Genomic DNA, 22,355 nt, shown 5'->3' with positions numbered 1-22,355 from the left:
GTGTGTGCCTGTAGAGACGGTTCGTCTACCAGCTTAACAAGGGGATGCTGTGCACACGAGTGTGCCACTGTTCCTGGGGGAGGAATGAGGGCGTGGGAGGAGTATTTTCGTTAATGACACATGTTCTGCATGTGATCTGGATTCTTTTCATGTGTACTTTAAAAGTAATGAATGAAAGATTTCTGGTTTCTCTTCAAGTTTGTAACCAATCCCGATATTGCTGCCAAGAAGAAGTTGAAGAAACATAAAAATAAAAGTGAAGCAAAGAAGAGAAAAATAGAGTTCCTGCGTCCGGGCTATAAGGCCAAAAGACAAAAGTCCCACAGTCTCAGAGACTTTGCAATGGTGGAGTGAGGTCTCCCTGTGTGCATGAACTCAGCTGTCTCCACCAGGATGAAAACCTGAACACCCTGCCTTAGTGTACTGGGCTCAGTGTCCAGCAGATTTTGCTCCTTACGATAAACTTTGGGAGGTGGGTGTGGTGGCTTGACACCCGTACTCTCTGGACTAGGAAGGCTCAGGCAAGAAGATGGCCATAAGTTTAGAGCGCTGCGCTGAGATCAGGGCTCAAGCAAAAGAAATTAAGTTAAAACTTTGGCATAGATTTGTAATGTATATTTTATGTAACCACACTTGTATTTTTTTAATTAAAATGTTTATATGTTACTCGTGTCTAAAAAAGACTATACTACATTGACATGATTTAAAGCCTAGCTTTTTCACAAAAACAAACAAACAAACAACTGGTGTGGTGTTGTAACTAGCGGTGGTGGCGCACACCTTTAATCCCAGCACTTGGGAGGCAGAGGCAGGCGGATTTCTGAGTTCAAGGCCAGCCTGGTCTACAGAATGAGTTCCAGGACAGCCAGGGCTACACAGAGAAACCCTGTCTTGAAAAACCAAAAACAAACAAACAAAAACAAAAACCAGAAGGCATTTAGAAGTCTGTGCAGATAGATAGAGACAACCATGCTGGTGGGTTTAGTATCATAAAATGCTGTTTTCCCAAGTTCATCCCACTGGTTGAGTACATATGGAAGCAAAACCCCCAAAAAAGTTCATAAGTTAATAAAGCCAATTCTAAAACTTAAATGGAAGACAGGATAGTGAAACAACAAAGCAAGGCACTTCTAGAAAAATATGCAGTCCTGTGTCAAAAGACAAAAGTGCTGTCAGTAGCAGAACATGAGAATTTCCACTGTATCACAAGCTTTCCTTCCAGATGGCTCAGTGGTTAACATTATAATTTATATTTTATATAAATTATATAATGTGTGTGTATGTTAAAGGACCATATATACGGTTCTGTAAAACATGTGGGTGGATAAAGAGTGACTTCAGTGTTTGAAGAGTCCTGAGAAGGAAAAGGATTCAAATCCAGTGTGTGGTAGCAGAGGCATTAAGTGGCACTAGCAATACTTGTAAAGTGCTCTCTTGCAGGTTTTCAGATTTTGCTTATATGCAAAAACCTCATAATTAAAGTGGTGCAAACAACAAGAAACAGAAATTACTATATGGTTTTACTGAAATTTTACCAGTTGGTTCTAAGGTTAAATCTACCTCAGTCTGTAGTGACACACATATTTAGAGGAAACTGTTTTCAGTTTTCAGCCACATCATTTGCTCACTGCACTGAACGTTGAAGGAATGTTCTTCAGTGCCCAGTGTGTCTGGAAAAACAGAAAGCTCATCCTGTGTATGTTAGGCACTTGACATACACCTTAGATCTGATATGATTCAGAATTGTTCCTATTTTACAGATCAAACACTCAGCAAATAAACTTAAGGAGATGTGGAATGTAGGTAGTAGAACCAAGATCCAAAACACGTGCATTACCAGGCTTAACAGATGCATGTGTGCACACAAACACACACTAGTATTCAGATTTACTTTGTAAACATCAACATTTAAATTCAGGATTTATTTTAGCCTATATGATAAATCAACAGAATCATGATCAAATTGAGATGGCAGGGGCTGTGTCAGGCAGTGTGTGCCTGCCAGACCTATTTTTCTCAGTGTTTGAGTACTCAGGACCTTGAGAATAAGCCTAGTAGCTCTGTAAATTACTCTTCTACCATTTCCCAGCTATGTGCCATTGACCAGATGGAAGCTAAGGTATAAACTGCAGTGCTGCTTGCCTACCTGACAAATATATATCCTATACCAACTTTAAATACATTTTTGCATGGTACATACTAGGGCGTGAGGAGTCCACTTATCTATGTGTGTAGATGTGAAAGTCACAGGTATTGACTTGAGTTCCACCTTACTTTATAAGACAGGAATCTCACTGGGCCTTGCCATTTCAGCTAGACTGTCTCTGACCCCAGCACTGGGCTGGAAGATCTGTCTCGCTTCTTACACATGTGCTGGTTATGAGACACTGATCCTCATCCTTCCACACCAGACAACCCACTGAGCCACTGCTGGCCTCAAGTATGAATCTATTCCAATGAAATGGAATGTCCAAATAAATACTAGTATTCATATAAAAACAAAAGCCTTTGTCCATCAAAAAGGTATTCATTTTGTTTTGATTAGTTGTACTGAGAATAACGGCCTGGAGGAAAAAGATTCCTTAAAAAGATTTCAAAGAAATAGAGGCAAGAAGAAAGAGGTTGTGAATGCTGGTTACACGGCCACAACTTCAGCACCACAGGAACATGAGGATCACTGTGAGTTTGAGGCCGGCTTGGAGCTTAACGATCCCATTCACTTAACCAAAATGACCACATATATGGTGGGGAAGGCTGGAGCCCAAGTCTCTACCAATGCATAATTTTTAAATGTCAGTTGTCCAACTTACTAAAGGAATTCTAAGGTGTTAGTAGCACTTTGGACCGTACTACACACTATAGTAAAGCATGTGGTGGATTATTGGGTTCAGAAGACAATCTTAAAACCTAATACTTGAAACTAGGAATATTTAATTTTTGTTACAGAAACAGTAAGATTTTTATTTTTAGCCAATTTCATACCAAGGAAAATGAATGGAAGATAGTAAAGACTTCTTATTAACAAAGGTAAATGAATGACACTAAAGACATCTCTTTAACGCTTATTAAAATTGCTTTTTATTTCTTTTCATGTGAAGTTTTTGTATTATGTTGTGAACTCATCAAACAGCCATTTGGGATCGTTCTGACTGTATCCCTTATTTTACTAGCATAGACAAGAGTTTGTATAAACATTACTTTGAATATCTGAAACTACTAGAGTATAATCTTTTTGGTTGGTTGGTTGTTTTTTTTGTTTTGTCTCAAGCAGCCCAGGCTGGCCTCAGACTCACCACAAAGCTGAACTCTTGGTCTTCCTGCCTGTCTCCTGAGTACTAGGATTACAGGTGTGTGCTCCCACACCTAGGTGTCTGTGTTCCCAGGGTTGGCGTTTCCAGATACATTATGATTTAGGACACAAGTTTCTGACTCACAAGCCTGACCCTGAACCCTACCTCACCTCACCGTATAGGGCCTGGCAAAGCAACACAGCAGAACCCCGCCTTCCTTACAGAGTTCCTGTACAAAGTTCAGGTCAACATACATAAAATTCTTTTGACAACTCTTTAAGTATTGTAAAAATAATGTAAGTCAGTAAAGTGAGCCAACAAAATAAACCAGTCAGTTAAGCAATGAAGATTATACACTCTTATTTCTAATCTACGTTGCTAAGACTAATCTTTGGAAAGCCTTAATTCATTTTAAGGGGAAAAGAGTCTGAGCTAAATATTAGTGTTCATACAAACAAGATGCAACCACTAATTTAACAATAGGAAGGTTCCCCCTAAGAGTGCATTCTTTAATAGAACTGTATTTGAGTAAGAATTCCATACAAATAGAATATATGCCTTAACACATGAAAACAAGAAGAAATATTTTACATTACATAAACCATTTGGGTGATTCAATCAAGCCAACCCTCTCACCAAATACTTGTTTTGTATATTTATTACAAATATTGAAGTCAGGTCTGTGTGTGCCAGACTCACGGTTCCAACAGCCACGGGAAGTCCATCTGACTGCTTCCATGAGGATGGGATGTAGCGTTTGGGTCACAGGCGCTGATGTGAATGGTCTCACTGTCTGCTTTTCAGTGTTTCAACCAACCTGGAGAAACAAAGGCAACAGGTTAACAAAACTAATTCCTAAGTATAAAGCATGAATGGTGATAATATAAATTTTACAATGGCGGTAGATTCAAAGCTCTTTAGATTACAAAGATTAATACAGATGAGACAAGAAATACCAAGTATCTATTGATTTTTTAATTATTCTGCTTTTTCTTTTTTGAGACAAAATCTCAAGTACCCTAGGCTAACTTTGAACTCACCAAGTATCCGAAAGTGGCCTTGAATTCCTGAGCCTCCTGCCTCTGCCTCCAAAATGTGAGATTATAAGCAGGCACAGTCAAATTGAGTGCCAGGTACCTATATTCTGCTATTGCTACTGGGTTGTACATATGCACAGCTCAGAAGTAAAAACTGACCTCTATCCTCAACAAGCTGGAGTCGATACATCTACTGAAGAATTATAAACTAAGATAGCAAGCAAGCACTGTGTCACTGCTCTGTGAGGAGGGCATAGAACTGCACTTTCCAGGTAAGGTAGTGGGATCACAGATAATACCTGAGAATCCTTTTTTAGATGAAGGAGACTGCAGCACAGTTTCACTATGTAGACTGAGCTGGCCTCAATCTTACTAAGTAGACCAGGCTAGCCTCAAACTCATATTAATTGTCCAGCATAATCTTCCCGAGTGCTGGAATGTAGTACCACCATGCCTATCAAGAATCTTGACAAGAAGCAAGCCTTAGCTTAATTTCTGGAAGACTCAGAGCTGGATGGGGCAATAAACCAGAGGACCAGCTTACCTAGTAACTGAAGTCCTGTAAGCGTTCTGAAAGACACATAAAGACAATAGGAAAAAGGCTGGAAGAGCTGCCAATCAGCTGCTATCTAAATGTCACCCTCAAGAAAAATCAACATTGCATCATAGGCCAGATGTTAATGCACACTGGTAATCTCTACACTAAGGCTGAGGCAGGATCTATTCTGGGCTATATGACACACTCTTGCCTGTAGGAAGCTTCCCTCGCATGCACGCTGCCTTCCAACAGACAATACTTGCCATTCCATTGCCTCGTCAAGGCCAGTGCCTTTGGTTGCTGACGTCTTAAAGATCTGCCACTTGCGGTCTTTCAGGGCAGGTAACCCTAGAGCATTCGCCATTTCTGAGGGCGTCATGGCCTGCTCCATGTCCTGCTTATTTGCAAACACCACTAAAATGGCTTTTCTCAGCTCTTCTTCCTAAATAAAATGGAAAACAATTTCATTTCCTTTAATTAATTTAGAATTTATGATACAAAAAGGCAAAAGCCAAACTGCCTTTGTGTTTATGTTTTAAGGTTAACAATACAAACTGGCACTAGACCTACATTTTACATAATAGTGTCCGTTGATGGAAGCAGAAGCTACTTCCTAACACTGTGACTTCCAGTTCTTGCTCTAACAGGTGTGGGATCACAAGCTAGCATCAGCATTCTGTTGAGCCGCACCCCACCTTGGTTTTGAACAAGTCTTGAACTATGCAGTCCAGGATGGCCTCATCTCATGATCCTCCTGCCTCCCAAATACCAGAATTAGAAGCAGACATCTGAAATTACAGGCTCACCTCTGGAAGAGTTTATAAATCAAATCCTAATGTTGCAACTGGCTTTGTTAACAATCTTGTGCAACTCAAAAATTATAAATTGAAGTTAATAGTTGGTTTCTTTGAAATGATACTTTATATAATGTAAACCAGACCTAAATAAAGCTGCTGTTTTAAAAATCCATTGTATGTAACAATAATTGAAGGAAACAGAGGTTAAGGATTTTAAAAAGAGCAAGAAGTATGAGGAAGGGCTCGGAGTGAGGAAAGTGGATGAGAATTGATGTAACTGTATTATAACCTCAAGAAAATCTAAAGTATTTAATTTAAAAAAAAAAATCCTTTATACCAAAAGCAACTCCACAGTTCCTTAAAACTAACTTCTTATACACAGGTAAGGCACACACCTGTTATCCTATTACTTGGGAGGTTAAGGCAAAAATACTTCTAAAAATTACAAACCACCATGGGCTACACAGTAAAACCTTGTCTCAAAAATCAAGGAAAAAAATCTTTATACTTTAATTTGATCTAAGAAGCTCATCACTACCAAATCTCCAACTGCTGAACTTTTGCTGGGCGCTGGTGGCGCACGCCTTTAGTCCCAGCACTTGGGAGGCAGAGACAGGCGGATTTCTGAGTTCGAGGCCAGCCTGGTCTACAGAGTGAGTTCCAGGACAGCCAGGGCTACACAGAGAAACCCTATCTTGAAAAAACAAAAACAAAACAAAACAAAAAAAAGGAGCTCACTATATATTTTTTAAAATCACTATAATACTACATAGTAAGAAAATTAAACACAAGTTTAAAACTATTAACTTTGTAACTTACAATTCTAAAGCCATTACAAAGTTGGTAGTCCACGAAATTACAGATCCATAGTGCTCTGCTGAGAAGGCATTTACCTATAATAAGAATGTCCCCTCACCTAGTCTCAAGCATCAGAATACGGGCTCACTACGGGCCCCACTAAGAAGTGCTGTTTGAGGAGGGATGGGAGGTATGGCCCAACTGGAGAAGGGAAGTCCCTGGGAGCTGGCTCTGAGAGAAACGGTGCCACTTCAAGTTCCTCTCCCTGGTTCCTGCTTGCAGTGAAAGATGTGAGCCCTCGGCCTCCCGCTTCTGCTCTGATGCCTTCACTCTACCGTCCTGGACACTAACCCTCTACAACCAAGAGCCCAATAAACTTTTCTGTAAGTTGTCCTGTATCGGTGTTCTACCACATCGATAAAAAAAGTGACAGATACACCTAAAGACCAAGTAGCCTAGAACTAGTATGTAAGCCATCAAACAAGTTGGAATTTTAGAAAAAAGAAATATCCATCTAATTTTCCAGAGCAAATTCTATTTTTTTAATGAATGCTCAAATTTTGATTATCCAGACAATAAATTATAAATGATCTCAGTAAATAAGATGTATCCAGTTCTTGAACTAAAGATATAGTTCAATGGTAGAACTCTTGTTTAGAGTGCACAGGCTCTAAATTCAACCCCTAAAACCATTAAAAAATTAATCACAGGACATAATCCCATCACTTGAAAGGCAGAGCCAGGTGGATTTCTGTGAATTAATTCAAAGGTAGCCAGACATAATAAGACCGCAGCTCAAAAACAAGCACAGCTGGCCAGGTGGAGGTGGTGGCGCACGCCTTTAACCCCAGCAACGGAGGCAGAGGCAGGTGGAGTTCCAGGCCAGCCAGGGATACACAGATAAACCCTGTCTCAAAAAAAAATGACAAACCAAACAAAGAAAAGCTGGTTGCAAAACAAGGTCCTGTCTCAGAAGAGAAGGTAACAAAGCAAAGATCTATGAGACGGGAAGAGGAGCTGTGAGTGAAGCAGCTCAGTGGGCTCAGAGAAAGGGGTTAGGTGTAGCTGAAGGATGGCAAGTGAGTGAGAAGTAAAAACCCAGGAACAGGGCAGAGCTGAGTCTGCAACCCAGAAAAGCACATGGCTTAGCACACAATGTCCCCAAAACATCCAAAAGTAAGACTTTTAAAAGGCAGAACCGAAGAGAGGGCTCAGGGCTCCAGAGCACAAGCTCCTCCTCCCCCAGAGAATAAGTCTGGTCCTCAGCCCTGGTAACATGCGGCTCCCAATGCCTGCAACTCCAGCCCGAGGGTATATGACACCCTCTTCTGGCCTCTGAAGGCACCAACATACATACATACATACATACATGTAGACACAAACACACAGACATAAAAATGGCAGCAAGATACCTCAGCAGGTAAAAGTTGTCTCATAAGCCTGGCAACCCGAGATACATCTTTGGAACCTACATAAAGTTACAACAGCCAACTCTACACAGCTGTGCTCTGACCTCCATGTGCAAATGTATACACATGCCAACACACACATACACAAGCTAGTAACTTTGTAACTTGTCTTAGCTTAAATTAAGAGCTCTGAATTTTCTGGGACTCGTGAAATGATTACAAAAAGCTACAGGGCTGGATTTTTATTCAATCTATCTTTCTCACTGTATTTCTACAATAGGAAATAACATGCAATTTTTAAAAAGAACAGAAGATGAGGGAAGGATAGACACACACACACACACACACAGAATGGGCTACAGGTATGGCTCTGGTTAAGTGCACTTGCTGCTTATGCAGGGGTCAGTCCCATCTCAAACCCACATGGTAGGCAACAGGTAAATAAAGAACCATTCGTGTAGCCAAACACACATACATACATACATACATACATATCTCTAAGGGAGAGTAAGCCCAATGATTAAGAGTACCTGTTGCTTCTGCAGAGGACCCAGGTTCGATTCCTATTACCTACACAATGGCTGACAATCATTTACACCTCCACTCCCAATGGATCTGATGCTCTCTTCTGACCTCCACAGACATCATGCATGTACATGGTACACACACATAATGCAGACAAAACAGTCGTACAAATAAAGAAATAAGTCTCTGTGTGTCTATGTGTATTTTAATGTGCTTACGTTTTTTATGAGTATGTATATGCACCATGCGTGTCTACGGATCCACTAAATCTAGAATAACAGACCAATCAGTTGTCACCTGCACACTGCCAGCTGCCATACAAGTGCTGGAAATTGAACCCAGGTACTCTGAGAGAGCAACCAGTGTTCTTAACCACTAAGCCATCTCTCCAGCCCCAACAAAAATATCTATTAAAAAAAGGGAAAATATCCTTGAATGTTAATTATTATTGCACATGATAATATACACGAGAAACAGTAAGCAAATGCAAGTGATCCCTCTAGTTCCTCCACACTTAACCGTCTGCTTACCTCCAACATGGCAACTAACTCTGACTTGGAAATGCCAATTCGGTCTCGGTCACAACTGTCAACGACATAGATGACTGCATCTGTGTTTGAATAATAACATCTCCAGTATGGCCTAAAGAAAATTCAAAAACATGTTATCTCTTACAAAACACTTGACATGTCAATTTACATGCTGGCCTTGGTCAATGATGGGAGACAGAGGTCACATGCCAGCCCTGCATGCTTCACTGTTCTGACAGAATTACATCTGGCATCACACTCAGTATGACTGGGTGGACAGAAGACTGATAAGCTTTAAATTACAGGTCTAAAATCACAGTTTTAAACTTCAAACTTCAGGATAAGATAGAAATATAACATACAAAACCACTAAATACTCTGATAGGAAAGTTACACACAGACCTGATCACTGTAATTTACCAGTCTCTAACCAGGAGTCCTGTTTGTGGTTCTGTTCTACTTCCAAAGATATGGTTTCTCTGTATAGCTCTGGTCCTAGAATTCACTCTACCAACCAGGCCAGCCTCAAACTCACAGATTGTCCCTTCCCCTTCCCCCTTCCCCTTCCCCCTTCCCCTTTCTCCTTTCCCCTTTTCCCTTTCCCCTTTCTCCTTCCCCCCTGCCCCTGCCCCTGCCCCTGCCTCTCAAGTGATGAAATTTAAGGTATGTACCACCATTGCCTGGAAACTTTAATGTGACTTTTTATGTCCTTAATCACTGATTACAACCAGGAGTAGAATTGTATATAATTAGAAATAATCTCAAACCGGGTAGTGGCGGAGAACCTATAATCCCAGCACTTGGGAGGCTGAGGCAAGCTGATCTCTGTAAACTTCATGGCCAGCCTGGTCTACAGAGCAAGTTCCCGGACAGGCAGGGCTACACAGGAAAACCCTGTCTCAAAAAACAAAAACAAAATCATAATAATCATCTCAAAGATGATAAAATAAAGGTGACCAAAAAAAGGTAACTTACCAAATAAAATGAGTTGCTGAACAGCAGAATATTTAGTGACTGTATTACTAATCAAACCTCTCCTCTTTCCCTCTCCACCCCCCCCCCTTCTTTCCTCTTCCCCTTCCCCTTCTCCCTCTCTTTCTTATTTTATCTTCTATGAGCAATTTACCCTGGCTGCCCTGGAACTAGATATATAGACTAGGCTGGCCCCTAACTCACAAAGATCTTCCTGCCTCTGCCTCACAGTGCTGGGTTTAAAGCTGTGCACCAATCTTTTCAACAGCAACCTTATTCCTGCTCTAAACTGACACACTGATTTCAGGAGGCTCCTGCATTTATATCAGCCTGCCTGGACTTGCCTGGATGCCAAACAGTCTCTCAGAGGGGGAAATGACAAAACTCAAACAAGGGGCCAGTTTTTGAACCTTATGGGTTCCTATGAGAGAATTTTTATTTAAGTGATAATCTGAAAATTTGAATTCCTTAGATTTTAATCACTGAATGCACTAAGGAAGACACGTAGTTTCAAATTCTACCACATTTTAAACAATGTGACTCCTATTTAATTTCTAACAAGAGATATATTTTGGTTTAGTGCTGTAAGCGTTAAAAAGAGCTCAATACCACCAAATGATCTAGTGTTTACACCGTACCTGATACTTGTCTGTCCTCCTAAGTCCCAAACTTGGAATTTGAGATTTTTGTATGTCACAGTCTCTACATTAAATCCAATAGCTGAAAGAGAAATCAAATCAACATACATGTAGACTAATATACTCTACCTTACAAAGTGTCCAACTTCACTGTTTTAGCAACTGCCTGTAATTTTCAATCACATTATGGACTGGATTAATATAACATTTAAGACAATATCCTCCCCATCCCACCCCCCTCACTGGCTGGCTATCAAGCCCCAGACATCTGCCAGGTACAGGTAACAGTTGCTACCTACAAGCAATTCCCCCAGCCCCAGAAGTCTACTAAACTACCCTGAGAACTGGTATATAAGTGTTCAGAAAGTCTTATGTGAAAAGTCCAGTTATAGATTCAAAAGCTAAAGCTCTGACAGACTGTAAATAATTAAAACTAATATAAAAGACTAGGCTCTAGAGTCAATAAAGCCATGTTCTCTGCAGGCTGCAGCCTTACAGACACTCCACAGACATCTCAAGAACTCACTCGTAACAAGGTCAGAGCTAGATAGTCAATATCTCATCCCTTTTGTCTGCCACCCTTCTTAAATGTACCTCGACACCACACAGCTGAAACCAGAAACTATTTTCAAAGAAAATCTAAATGAGAGAGAAAGAAATACTGAAAACACTCGGGGTGGACATGTACAAAGTTTGCTCTCATTTCCTAAGCTTAAAAAAAAAAAAAAGAAAAGAAAAGTCAGGCCAGGCCTTTAATTCCAGGGCTTGGAAAGCAGAGGCAGGCCAGCCTGATCTACAGAGTGAGTCCCAGGGTATCCAGGGCTACAAAGAGAAACCCTGTCTCAGAAAACAGACAAACAAATAAAAAAGTCAGAGTGAAAACTGTCTTACCACTGCCAGTGATTTCTGTTTTCTACCTTTAATGATGTGATGGTAAATGATGTGTTTGACGGGTAAGTATGCATATTACAACTGAAAAATAAAACCACGGCAAATGCAGCAAACTAAAAAGCAAATTCCTGTCTTCCTCAGAATTAGACATGTGCAGGCCTATGTTCATCACTGTCAAGAACATGTTTATGTGTAAAGGACAGCCGTGGAAACAGCCCACACTGCAGTCCACATGCTGTGCGGCAATGTGTACTGCAAGGCCACAAAAAGCTACCCACGTGGAGAGGAAAGAGTCTCAGAAGCAAGAATCAAAGGAAATAAAACAGGCAAAAAGAAATAACAGATGCTACAAAATCCAAACATTCCTCCTTGAAAGCAAAAGAGAAAAACCCTGGAAAGTTTAATAGTGACAAAATGGGGATACCCAACAGAGTAATTCAAAGCACACAATTTAAAATCTTAGGCAAATTCTACAGATTCTTCAACTTAATTAAAATGTATTAATCTAAAAAAAGTATTAATCTTATCTCTATAAATTTAATTGAACAAATGAAAAGGTATAAAGAAAATAACTTTCTAAAACAGCAAGAATAACATAAGCGAAGTTAAAATTAAAGTTCAGGTGTTTCTTCTCCTTGGTGTTCAGGTACCAGGTCATTTCAACACTCTGCTTCTACAATTCCCAGTTTTAAAAGTGAGCTACAGAATTACTTAGGAGAAACTACACTGTAATTCAAGTAATAGATATGCAGAAAAAGCACTTTGTGTGCAACAATACCCATTTAATGTCTATAAATCATTATACAGGTTAGCAAAGCACTTTGTAAGCCTCATTTACTCCTGAAAGCTGGGAGATAGTATCTTCACTAAGCAGTATAGATTTAGTGACTTAAGTCAACTATAGCTCTAAACAGAGAAGCCTGTTTGGGTACCTAGATAGGGAACCTTAAATTGCACCAAAATGCTTCTTAGTTTATTTATTTTTAAAATATTTTTTAAAGAGTGAAGCACAATCACTTAAGGCTTAAAAGGAAACCTTGGCCTGTAATGAGAGTGGAACTCAGTCCTGCTGGAAAAAGGTATGTGCGTTTAACTGCTGAGCCATTTCTATGGGTTCATGTTTCTTAGGCTCAGGATTTTTTAAAAAATTATTTCACTAAAAAGTATTTATTGTGTATGTGTGTGTGTGTGTGTGTGTGTTCCACAACTCATATGTGGAGGTCAGAGGACAACTTGCAGAAGTCAGCTTTCTCTCTCCATGTATAACTCCTAAGCCATCTCTGGCCTACAATTTCTCTTTTTGACCATACTTTCAGAACATATATATTCCATGAACATGCCATTGCACATATTTGGCATCTTATCTTTACAGTTTTTCTTTAAGATACAGGATCCCAACATTGTCCCCACAAGCCATCCTCCTGCCTCGGCCTCCAAGGTAGTTAAAATAGGTGACATTTACTTTAGTACTTGACCAAACATTCTTTTTTATAGTCCTTTAATTATCTAACACATATACTCTTGTGTTTCAAATGAAATATAAGTAATTATTGAAAATGGGCCCCAGCTGCTATAATCATACTTGAGTCACTCTAAACATATTTTTCAATTGAGTGTCTTTAATTGTTTAGAACTAAAACATGTTAATCTTCTTTTGAAATAGTTTACAACTGGTATATCATATACAGATAGAACTTACATACTCTTTACCCAGATGCCCCACGCTAACAGTTAACCACACTCTGTATCAGTCAACCAGTGATACTTCCTAATATACGTGAAATGCCAAATCTGCACAATAAACAGCATATTAATCCATTAAAAATATTTTAAATATATATACATATATATGTATATATATTATTCAATATCATTTCCATACTAGAAGTTTACAACCCCTATCATATGACTCATTTATCCAGAAAGCTGGATTAGATGGACACGTAAAGTTTTATCAAACCAATACTTACTGGGAATAGTAGTAACAACTTCTCCAACCTGTAATCTGTACAAAATTGTCGTTTTTCCAGCACCATCTAATCCCAAAATTAAAATCCTCATTTCCCTGGTTCCAAAGAGACTGGAAAAAATACTTGAGAAAAAGCCACCTACAAGATAATAAAAACAAAAATGTATTTGATGTCATCTTGTAAATTAGGCCCACAAAACATTTGAAAGCTAGATGCCTAATTAAATAGCAAAACACTGTCCTGAATGCACAGGTAGATATGCTTGCTTCCAATGAAAGATGTTATTCAACAGCAAACACTAGCAGGTGAAGTTCCCAGGTCCTGAGAAATGTCAGGCAGGCAGAACACATCATCAGACATACAGACACTGCCCTCAAGAGTCCAGTTCATTTTCTCAACAAGAGAATAAGGATGCAGTAACTTAGTGCAGTCTCCTCCTGAGAAGTAGCACAGTGGCGTGCTCTAAGTGACAGAGCACTGACTGACTGTACAGTGGCAGTACCAACATAAGCCTTAGGACACTCTCCACTAACCAACAGAACTACCTCAACCAACTATTCTGATGTTTTGTTTATTATTATTTGGTGTTTTTGAGATAAGGTCTTTTACTTTGTAGCCCTGGATGGCCTGGAAATCAGTATGCAGACCAGGCCAGCCTCAAACATATATATATATGATATATATATATGAATATATATATGATATATATATATATATATATGATATATATATATATATATATATATATATATATATATATATATATATATCACAAAAGGCAAGGCCTTTGGCTAGTGGTCCAATAATACCAGCTACTCAGAAGCAATAGCAGTGAGTCTGAGACCACCTTTCGCTACAAAGTGAGTTGAGTTCAAGGCTAGACAACTTAGTGAAATTCTATCTCGAAGTTTTAAAAGGGCTGGGGCTATAAAGCTCTGCAGAAGGGCGTTGCCTAGCATACTCAAGGCTGACTTCCAGCAGCACTCACTTGTAGACACGCACACGGAAAGGAGAGAGGAAGAAAGGAAGAGATGTCACACTTGGCTATTTGTGGGAAATGGCACAATAAAAGCTGCCCACTCTAGAAAAGCAAACACAGAACAAGCTGTATAACAGAAAGAATGGGTGTGACTTGACAAAGTCCTTTCGTCCGTTTACACGTCGAGAGGCGGAAAAATAATGCCAAAGGGTTACAGAGAACCGATTGGAACTATAATGCTCCGGATCCATAAAACAGTAAGTACTGACAGAATCCGAAGAATCTGCAACACCTAGAAGCTCCAGCTGTACTGGATGGAGCATTACCGTAGGGTGCGCTCGGACGTCTACCGTAGTTCCCTCCCCTAGAGAAGTGCGAATCTGCGAATCGACATTAAAATCTCACTCCCTGTCCCGCCACATTCTCCCACTTTACAATCCACCAAACTCCACCATCTCCACTGACAGCTAGCTACGGCGGGCGAGCAGACAGGAGCAGCACAAGGAGCAACAAACACCACCTGTCCTCGGGTTTCTAAAAGTGACGCAGTCCCAACACCCACACAGAAGCCATCAAACTTCCACGAAGAGTGAGACACCTCGGTGAACCTGCAGCTGCCTGGCTACCAGGCACCGGTCACCCCGTTCCGCCTACCCAACCGAGATGGGGATGCAGGATGAGGGGCTGGGCTGGGACCAGTCTGGACCCCGCGGGTGCAAGGGACTGAGCCAGGAGGTGGGGTCTCCCTGGAGGTAAAGGGCCAAGGTAGCAAAGAGCTGTCCGCGGCCCAGCCGGTCCCCTCGGCCGCCTTCCCACGCTCCTCACCCATGATGAACCGCCGCCGCGCCCTCGCCGATCCTCAGAGACAGGCCGGGACTCGGCAGCGACTCCTAGTTGAGCCCGGGCGCCGCCACCTCCGCTGCACCTCGGACTCCGGTTCCGAAGCGGATGCCTCTGAGCCCGGTCAGCCAGCAACTTCCACGTCGTCTACCCAGCGGGGGCGGGAGCCGGAGTGAGAGGCCACTGCGACTGCGCGCCGGACACGGAGGTCTGGGTGTCCGCGTCGGCTCTTTCGACGCAAATCCCAGGCGTTCTGAGCTTAGCCGAAATGAACGCCACAACTATAACAAAAAAAAAAAAAAGACCAAAAGTGTTTTCTGATTCCACTTTTCTTGACAGTAAGGCCTTCTTAAATATTAAAATAGGACTTTTTCATGTTAAGTTCTGATATCATTTAGTGGCGAATCGGCCAACAAAAAATAAAAGCTCGGGGAAGCGAAGGTACAGCATGCTGGCGCTGGCGGAGTCCCGTTGGTTGCAGATTCTGGAGCAGTCTGCGGAGGCGGTCCACTTTCCTCTAAATGCATTCCCGCAGGAGGAGCCAGGGTTACGTAATAATAACGAGAAAGCTCACCCGCGCTCACTGCGTGCCACCAACACCGGGCACCCTCGTACCCGAGGTGTCTAATTTTTTGTTCTCTGGGTGGCCACCTGACCACCTCCGCAGGACTGGGAACTTGTTACCTCCTGCGACTTGAGTTGGAAGTTTCATAGTTTTCGATAGTGAAAGGGTTTGGTGTTTCTTAACATTCTTAGAAACGCTTCTTGCTTCTGCACAGCCACTCAGAGGCTCGAGGCGCGCTCCAGGTGGGATCCACCAGTAACTCACTCCATGGCCAAGGAAGTCAGTGCTTCTGGAGTTATCATGGACGTCGATACTGCTCTGCAAGAGGTGCTGAAGACCGCCCTGGTCCACGATGGCCTAGCACGAGGAATTCACGAAGCTGCCAAAGCCTTAGGCAAGCGCCAAGCCCATCTCTGTGTGCTTGCATCCAATTGTGATAAACCTATGTACATCAAGTTGGTGGAAACCCTTTGCGCTGAGCACCAAATCAACCTAATTAAGGTTGATGACAACAAGAAACTGGGGGAATGGGTAGGCCTCTGCAAAACTGATCGAAAGGGGAAACCTCGGAAAGTGATAGGTTGCAGCTGTGTGGTGGTTAAGGACTATGGCCAAGAATCTCAGGCTAAAGATGTCATTGAAGAGTACTTCAAATGCAAGAAATGAACAACAAAATTGGCTTATTTTCTTTTAAGTTCCTAAAAACAGAAAAGTACAATTATCTCAAAAACTCTTGAGTTTTCGCCGGAAATAATAGCACTTTTTAGGAGGTTTTCTTCCAAATGTAAACTTTGCATTATGTTCTTGTTTATAATGAAAATGTTCATCTTTTTGGAAATTTAGAAACTACATAAGGATTAGTCTGGCGTTATTAGGGTTTAATTAACAAAATTATATGTATATTGCACAGTGATATAGATAGATGGATAGATAGATAGTGTGTTTATACGAGAGAAAGGATTACCATAAACATAGCCAAACCCTCATATATTTCCTTTTCCTGTATGTTGAGCACACTGAAGATCTATCTGGCAATTTTCAAATAGGCAGTATACTGTTATTAAATACAGTCAACATGCTGTGACTATACATCTAAGGGATTTGTTCGTACTGTTGCAAAGGAATCTACCGTTTTACCAATGTATCTGCATTCCCACTCCATCCCCTGACAGTCGCCATTGCACTCTCTGCTTCTGAGTTTCCTCCATAGATTCCACTTAGGAATTAACTCTCCCAACACCCTCATAGGTGGAAATGTGTGATTTTGTATTATGCTTATTTCATTTAGCAGAATGACTTCTAAGTTCATGTTATAAATGAAATCATTTCCTTCTTCAGGCTGACTAGTCATTCTGCTGTTAACCATGTGCCTGTGTACATTCACGTTCTCCACATTAATACCTTTATTCAGGTTGATTTTGTACCTTTTTTGTAGATTTATTTTTTATAATTTTTGAGTGTGTATGTGACCATGGCATGCATGTACACATGAGGACAGGTGCTCTCAGAAGCCAGCAACATCTGGGGCTGTCAAGAGCTGCAGTTATAGGCAATTGTGAAACACCTGATGTGGGTGCTTCCATCCAAATTAGGGTCCTCTGCAAGAATAGTAGTTATTAACTGAAGAGTCACCTCTAGCCCCCACTGATTTTCTGTACCAACAGTCATGATTCATACTGCAATTAAACATAGGTGTGCATTGCACTCTGGCATACTGATTTCATTATCTTAAGATAAATACCACAAAGTAGATGCTACAGTGTTTATTTTACTTTTTGAGGAACCTCCATATGGTTTCCCAGAATGGCTATAATAGTTTACATTCCTACCAAGAGTCTGTTATGGTTTTTTACTTAACTTTACTACACAGATGTTGAATTAAATCTCCCAACACCCTCATCTTCATCCAAAGCCCCGAGTTCACAGAAACATTCCTTGCAAGGAAAAGTCATTCGAGGAAGTGAATTTCTACCTAAACACCTGTAAGGTCTGGAGCATGATTTCTCTCTAGAATGAGCCACTATTGAGTTTATTGAATATGCAATAAGCAAAAGTAAGACATTAAATAGCCAGTAGAAGACAGAAACAACAAATAATAAAACATCAATTCAGGTGTTCATAATATCCAGCAGACAATTGGGGTAACTCAGTTGAGAGAGCAGACAAAAGGTAGTTTCAAATCCAGAACTTTTAAACATCCAGCAGAAGTCATCAAAAAATTCCTCCTGGAGACAACAAACTAGAGTTCCTGATCAGTGTCTCCTTAGGTTGAGGATACTGTGTAAAATAACAGCAGACATAATCGTTGAGTCAGACTTAGTCATCCTGCAGAAACCAACTGGGGAAAGAACCCAGAAAGCAATGCAAGAAATAAGAACTCAGGAGCACTGCATTTGTTATGCTGATGTGCTTCCCGTGGCTAAATTCTAGCTATCTGTGTCCACTCTGGGCATTTTTATATCGTGAGGTAAATACTAGTTGGGAATGCTTCACCTTCTAGCTGTTCTCAAGGACACAAGGATTCCTTTTCTTTTCTTTTTTTTCTGCTTTTCTCTCCAGGTTACAGAGCCAGGGACCAAGCTGACTCAACACAGGGGAGTTGGACACTTGAGCCTGAAAGGAGCAGCCAGCCCTGCCCTCGGCTTCTCAGTATAAGGAGCACATAATGAGTTAGCAGTTAATGACAAACAACTGAGCCTTTTTAAGGTTAGCTGTAAAGACTGCCTTGTTTTTCTATGCTTTACACATAAAGCATGCTTATGATTCCACTATCTCACCCCTTCTCCAAGTTCCTCTCGAACATGAGTTGCTACACTGACAGGTCTTGGTCATTGCTACTTCAAACTTAGGCTCTTATAGATTTTTCTTGGAGTACAACTGCATAAAATACCTGAGACTATGGATTCTCTTTAAAGAAGGCTGAAAGGAAAAATATGCCACATTTGTAAAGGCCAGGCAGCTCACACCTTTAATCCCAGCATTTGGGAGGCAGAAGCAGGTGGATCTCTGAGTTCGAGGCCAGCCTAGTCTACATGATGAGTTCCAAGATAAGCCAGGGCTACATAGAGAGACCTTGTCTCAGAGAGAGGAGGAGGGGGAAAGAAAGAGAAAATAATCTACTATAAAACTACTGTGAAGGCCGGGCAGTGGTGGCGCACGCCTTTAGTCCCAGCACTTGGGAGGCAGAGGCAGGCAGATTTCTGAGTTCAGTGCCAGCCTGGTCTACAGAGTGAGTTCCAGGACAGCCAGGGCTACACAAAGAAACCCTGTCTCGAAAAAAAAAACAAAAACAAAAACAAAAACAAAAAAAACAACAACAAAAAAAAAACTACTGTGAAAATAACAAGTCCCTGGAATTCTATTTCGCAAAACTTCCACAATAAGGAGTAATCTCTGCAGTTCCTCATAGAACCAACAGGTGGCTCCCAACTGTAACTCCAGTTCCAGGGTATATTAGGGTTTTCTAGAGACTCAGTCGACAGGCAGAGGCAGGACATCTCAAATGACCTTCAGTAGATGCTGGAATCCCAAAGAAGTAGGCTCCAAATCAGTGAAAGGATGGATGTGCTGGCAAGATGAGGGCAAACAGGCACAGGCTTCCAGCAGAGGGGGCGGTCCAGATTAAATTAGATGGAAGGTGACTGGATTAGATTAGATTGATGAGAATAAAGGTGTGTCTTTCCGCCTCAAGATCCAAATCAAAAAAACTGTGTCTTCCTGTCTCAAAGATCCAGACTAGAAGTGGATTCACCCAAGCACAAAGAATCTCTCACAAGTCTGCCCTCCATTTTTGGATTATAGTTCTTTCCAGATGCAGTCAAAGTGACGATAGCCATCACTCTGGGGATTCAATTGTTCCTCTGACCTCCGTGGGCTCCTACATGTACCAAGCATGCATACATTCAGGCAAATACCTATGCATAAAGCTAAATATATTTCATAGCATAATCTTTGAGGGAGTAGAACTGTAAAGTCATGCTGACAATGCTTGTATTGGAAGCTTTGCATTCTTATTCTTGAGACAACCACATGGACTTGTTTAACACATTCACTCAAATGTCACATTTAAAACTGCAGCATGCTCCATTTCCCATTGCTCTAATTATTAGGACAAACTCTTAACAAAAAATAAATTTTCTCACTATGTTTTTGTCTTATGCTTATTTTCTTTCATTGACTAAAATGTAAGATAAATGAATTTTTACTATTACAGAAAGGCAGTAAGACATTTGTTTTTGTTATTGTTTGTTTGGGTGTTTGAGACAGAATCTCAGTATGTAGTCCTAGATGTCCTGGAACTCACTATGTAGCCCTGACTGGTCTCGTGTGTGGACCACAATGCCCAGCTATATATTAAATTATAAAATGAGATTTGGCAGCTGGTGAGATGGCTCAGCAGTTAAGAGCCCTGACTGCTTTTCCGGAGGTTATGAGTTCAAATCCCAGCAACCATATGGTGGCTCACAACCATCCATAATGAAGTCTGATGCCCTCTTATGGGGTATCTGAAGACAGCTACAGTGTGCTTACATATAATTAATAAATAGATAAATAAGCCGGGCTGTGGTGGCGCACACCTTTAGTCCCAGCACTTGGGAGGCAGAGGCAGGCAGATTTCTGAGTTCGAGGCCAGCCTGGTCTACAGAGTGAGTTCCAGGACAGCCTGGGCTATACAGAGAAACCCTGTCTCAAAAAAACAAAAACAAATAAACAAATAAACAAATAAATAAATAAATAAATAAATACTTTTGGGCCAAAGCGAGTGGGGGCGGGTGAGCAGGACCAATAAATTAATTAACTAATTAATTTTAAAAATGAGATTTTGGGACTAATGCAATGATCATTAGTTTAACTCTTAAATGTTCTATAATATTAGTGAGTTTGTTACAACAGTCATAAATGAATCACTGTCTTAATGTCATCCTGAAGATCAAACTGTCAAAAGAGTGTCCCTAGTCAAGAGCAGCCACTAGGTGGAAGTGGTGCTTTAAGCTAATTGTTACTAGACTTCTGACAATTGGTCAGTTTACTGGAAGCAAGGAACAACTTGCTTTTTCATCTGTTTTCTGGGAGAGTCTTGCCAGATCCAGGCTGACTCTGAACTTGTAATCCTCCTGCCTCAACTTTTTAATTTCTAGGATTAATCCGGATTTGCAATGGCTGTTGTACCTGGTCCAACTTCCCATTCCACTTTCCTTTTAAATAAGCAGAAAGATTATGGCTTTAAGTAAATGTATCATTCACAAATCTTAGAGGTGTAACACCTGGATGTGGGGCCGCTGAGACACACAGCTTATTTGAGCCACATCTGTGAGCCCCTTCACATGGGCAGAGCCAATCAACTCTCTGATTGACCAAAGTCTATTTTAAGTCTCCATAACGATGTACTGAAATGGGCACAAAGGTAGGCACATGCACAACCAAGGCTACGTCTAGTGATCCATTCTAGCCTTGTGCTAAAAGCATGTAACATTCTTATAATCCAAGATATCAGGATTATTCTGAAAGTTGGATAATATAAAGAAAAATGAAGGGTCTACACACACCAACACCGGTTGTGCAGATGTATTTTTAAACACCTTATTAATTTTTAATGTTATTTAAATGGCTAGAGATATTAAATCTTGTAGCCGAAACATTTTGCACTTTATGAAACATATTTAACAAGACAAAGGCAGATATACCCCTTTTTTTAACATTTAAACAGTGGCTACAACACATAATTTAATTGTGTTGAAGCAAGATAAACTCAAGAAAATATACATATGATTTAATTTTGGACTTAAATCCCTTTGAAAACATTAAACAGAGGTTTTAAAATCCTCTTATGGTAAGCTTAAGATGAGGTTTTAGTCAAATAATATCTCTTAACAACCTTTAAAATTACTAAGAGTAAATCAAGATTAAAAGTAAACTATTTTTCTTTGCATGTACACTCACAAGCCAGAAGATGGTGTTAGATCCTCACCACAAATGGTTGTGAGACACCACGTGGCCGCTGGGAGTTTAGCCTTTATATTTTAAATTAAGTCCAGCCTTAATGGCTGAGCTATTTCTCTACCCCTAATTTATCTCAAATATTGAAAGACACTGTCTTTGAATCCTTTTTTTTTGAAGTAACAAGTATTTTAAAAATTTTAAAAGCTCTCTATATTGAAGCAATAGCTTGTAGAAAAAATTTCTTTAGAGAAATCTACTAATCAAATATCACACATGAATAATATACACCAAAAGATTTAACCTCTTACCCTTTTTGTATTAAGGCAACAAAATTTGTATATATATGTAAAATATAAAACATTACCCATTTTCTGAAGCAATTATTTTTTTTAACAAATATTGTTTTATGGGCTCTTAAATATTATGAATAAATTTATTACCTATAAACCTTTTACCTCTACCAGAAATGTAAAGGAATGGTATAAAAATATTTTTTATGTAAACATTTATTGAAATGGTAGCTGGATAAGACATGTTAGGCTGTATAAATCTTAAATTTGAACTTTATTTTGGATTAATTTAATAACCAATCTTTTTTGTCTCATGAGAATATCGGATAAAAGCCAATTTTATTTT

At 40.3% G+C, this 22,355-nt stretch overlaps 3 protein-coding genes across 3 annotated transcripts in view; 2 read left to right on the top strand and 1 right to left on the bottom strand.

Annotated features, from left to right (window-relative positions):
- Utp20 (UTP20 small subunit processome component) overlaps positions 1-3,299 on the top strand; it is an 89,658-nt gene extending 86,359 nt beyond the window's left edge. Inside the window, exon 62 of the mRNA XM_076919926.1 lies at positions 199-3,299. Coding sequence (XP_076776041.1) covers positions 199-354 — 156 coding nt within the window. The 3' untranslated portion in view covers positions 355-3,299. The remainder of the gene's footprint in view (positions 1-198) is intronic.
- Positions 3,055-15,712, bottom strand: Arl1 (ARF like GTPase 1). The gene is made up of 6 exons (XM_076919928.1): positions 15,200-15,712; positions 13,396-13,533; positions 10,535-10,616; positions 8,925-9,036; positions 5,129-5,307; positions 3,055-4,107 (listed from the first exon to the last, which is right to left on the bottom strand). The coding sequence occupies exons 1-6, from the start codon at positions 15,201-15,203 to the stop codon at positions 4,077-4,079; spliced, it is 546 nt and encodes a 181-aa protein (XP_076776043.1). The 5' UTR covers positions 15,204-15,712; the 3' UTR covers positions 3,055-4,076.
- LOC143436056 (small ribosomal subunit protein eS12-like) lies at positions 15,582-19,923 on the top strand. The gene is made up of 2 exons (XM_076919927.1): positions 15,582-15,834; positions 15,994-19,923. The coding sequence occupies exons 1-2, from the start codon at positions 15,663-15,665 to the stop codon at positions 16,443-16,445; spliced, it is 624 nt and encodes a 207-aa protein (XP_076776042.1). The 5' UTR covers positions 15,582-15,662; the 3' UTR covers positions 16,446-19,923.
- The last annotated feature ends 2,432 nt before the right edge of the window (positions 19,924-22,355 follow it).

The sequence above is a fragment of the Arvicanthis niloticus genome, chromosome 22, assembly GCF_011762505.2.
Source record: "Arvicanthis niloticus isolate mArvNil1 chromosome 22, mArvNil1.pat.X, whole genome shotgun sequence".
In the NCBI taxonomy this organism is placed as follows: domain Eukaryota; kingdom Metazoa; phylum Chordata; class Mammalia; order Rodentia; family Muridae; genus Arvicanthis; species Arvicanthis niloticus.
This window is presented reverse-complemented; position numbering and strand designations above follow the sequence as displayed.

Coding starts and splice junctions, on each gene's coding strand:
- Arl1 (XM_076919928.1), bottom strand. Junction 9,037..10,534: donor GGAGGACAGACAAGTATCAG/GTACGGTGTAAA, acceptor AATTTTCTTTAG/GCCATACTGGAGATGTTATT. Junction 5,308..8,924: donor AGTTAGTTGCCATGTTGGAG/GTAAGCAGACGG, acceptor CATTTTATTTAG/GAAGAAGAGCTGAGAAAAGC.
- LOC143436056 (XM_076919927.1), top strand. CDS start 15,663: ATGCTGGCGCTGGCGGAGTCCCGTTGGTTGCAGATTCTGGAGCAGTCT. Junction 15,835..15,993: donor CGGGCACCCTCGTACCCGAG/GTGTCTAATTTT, acceptor GCTTCTGCACAG/CCACTCAGAGGCTCGAGGCG.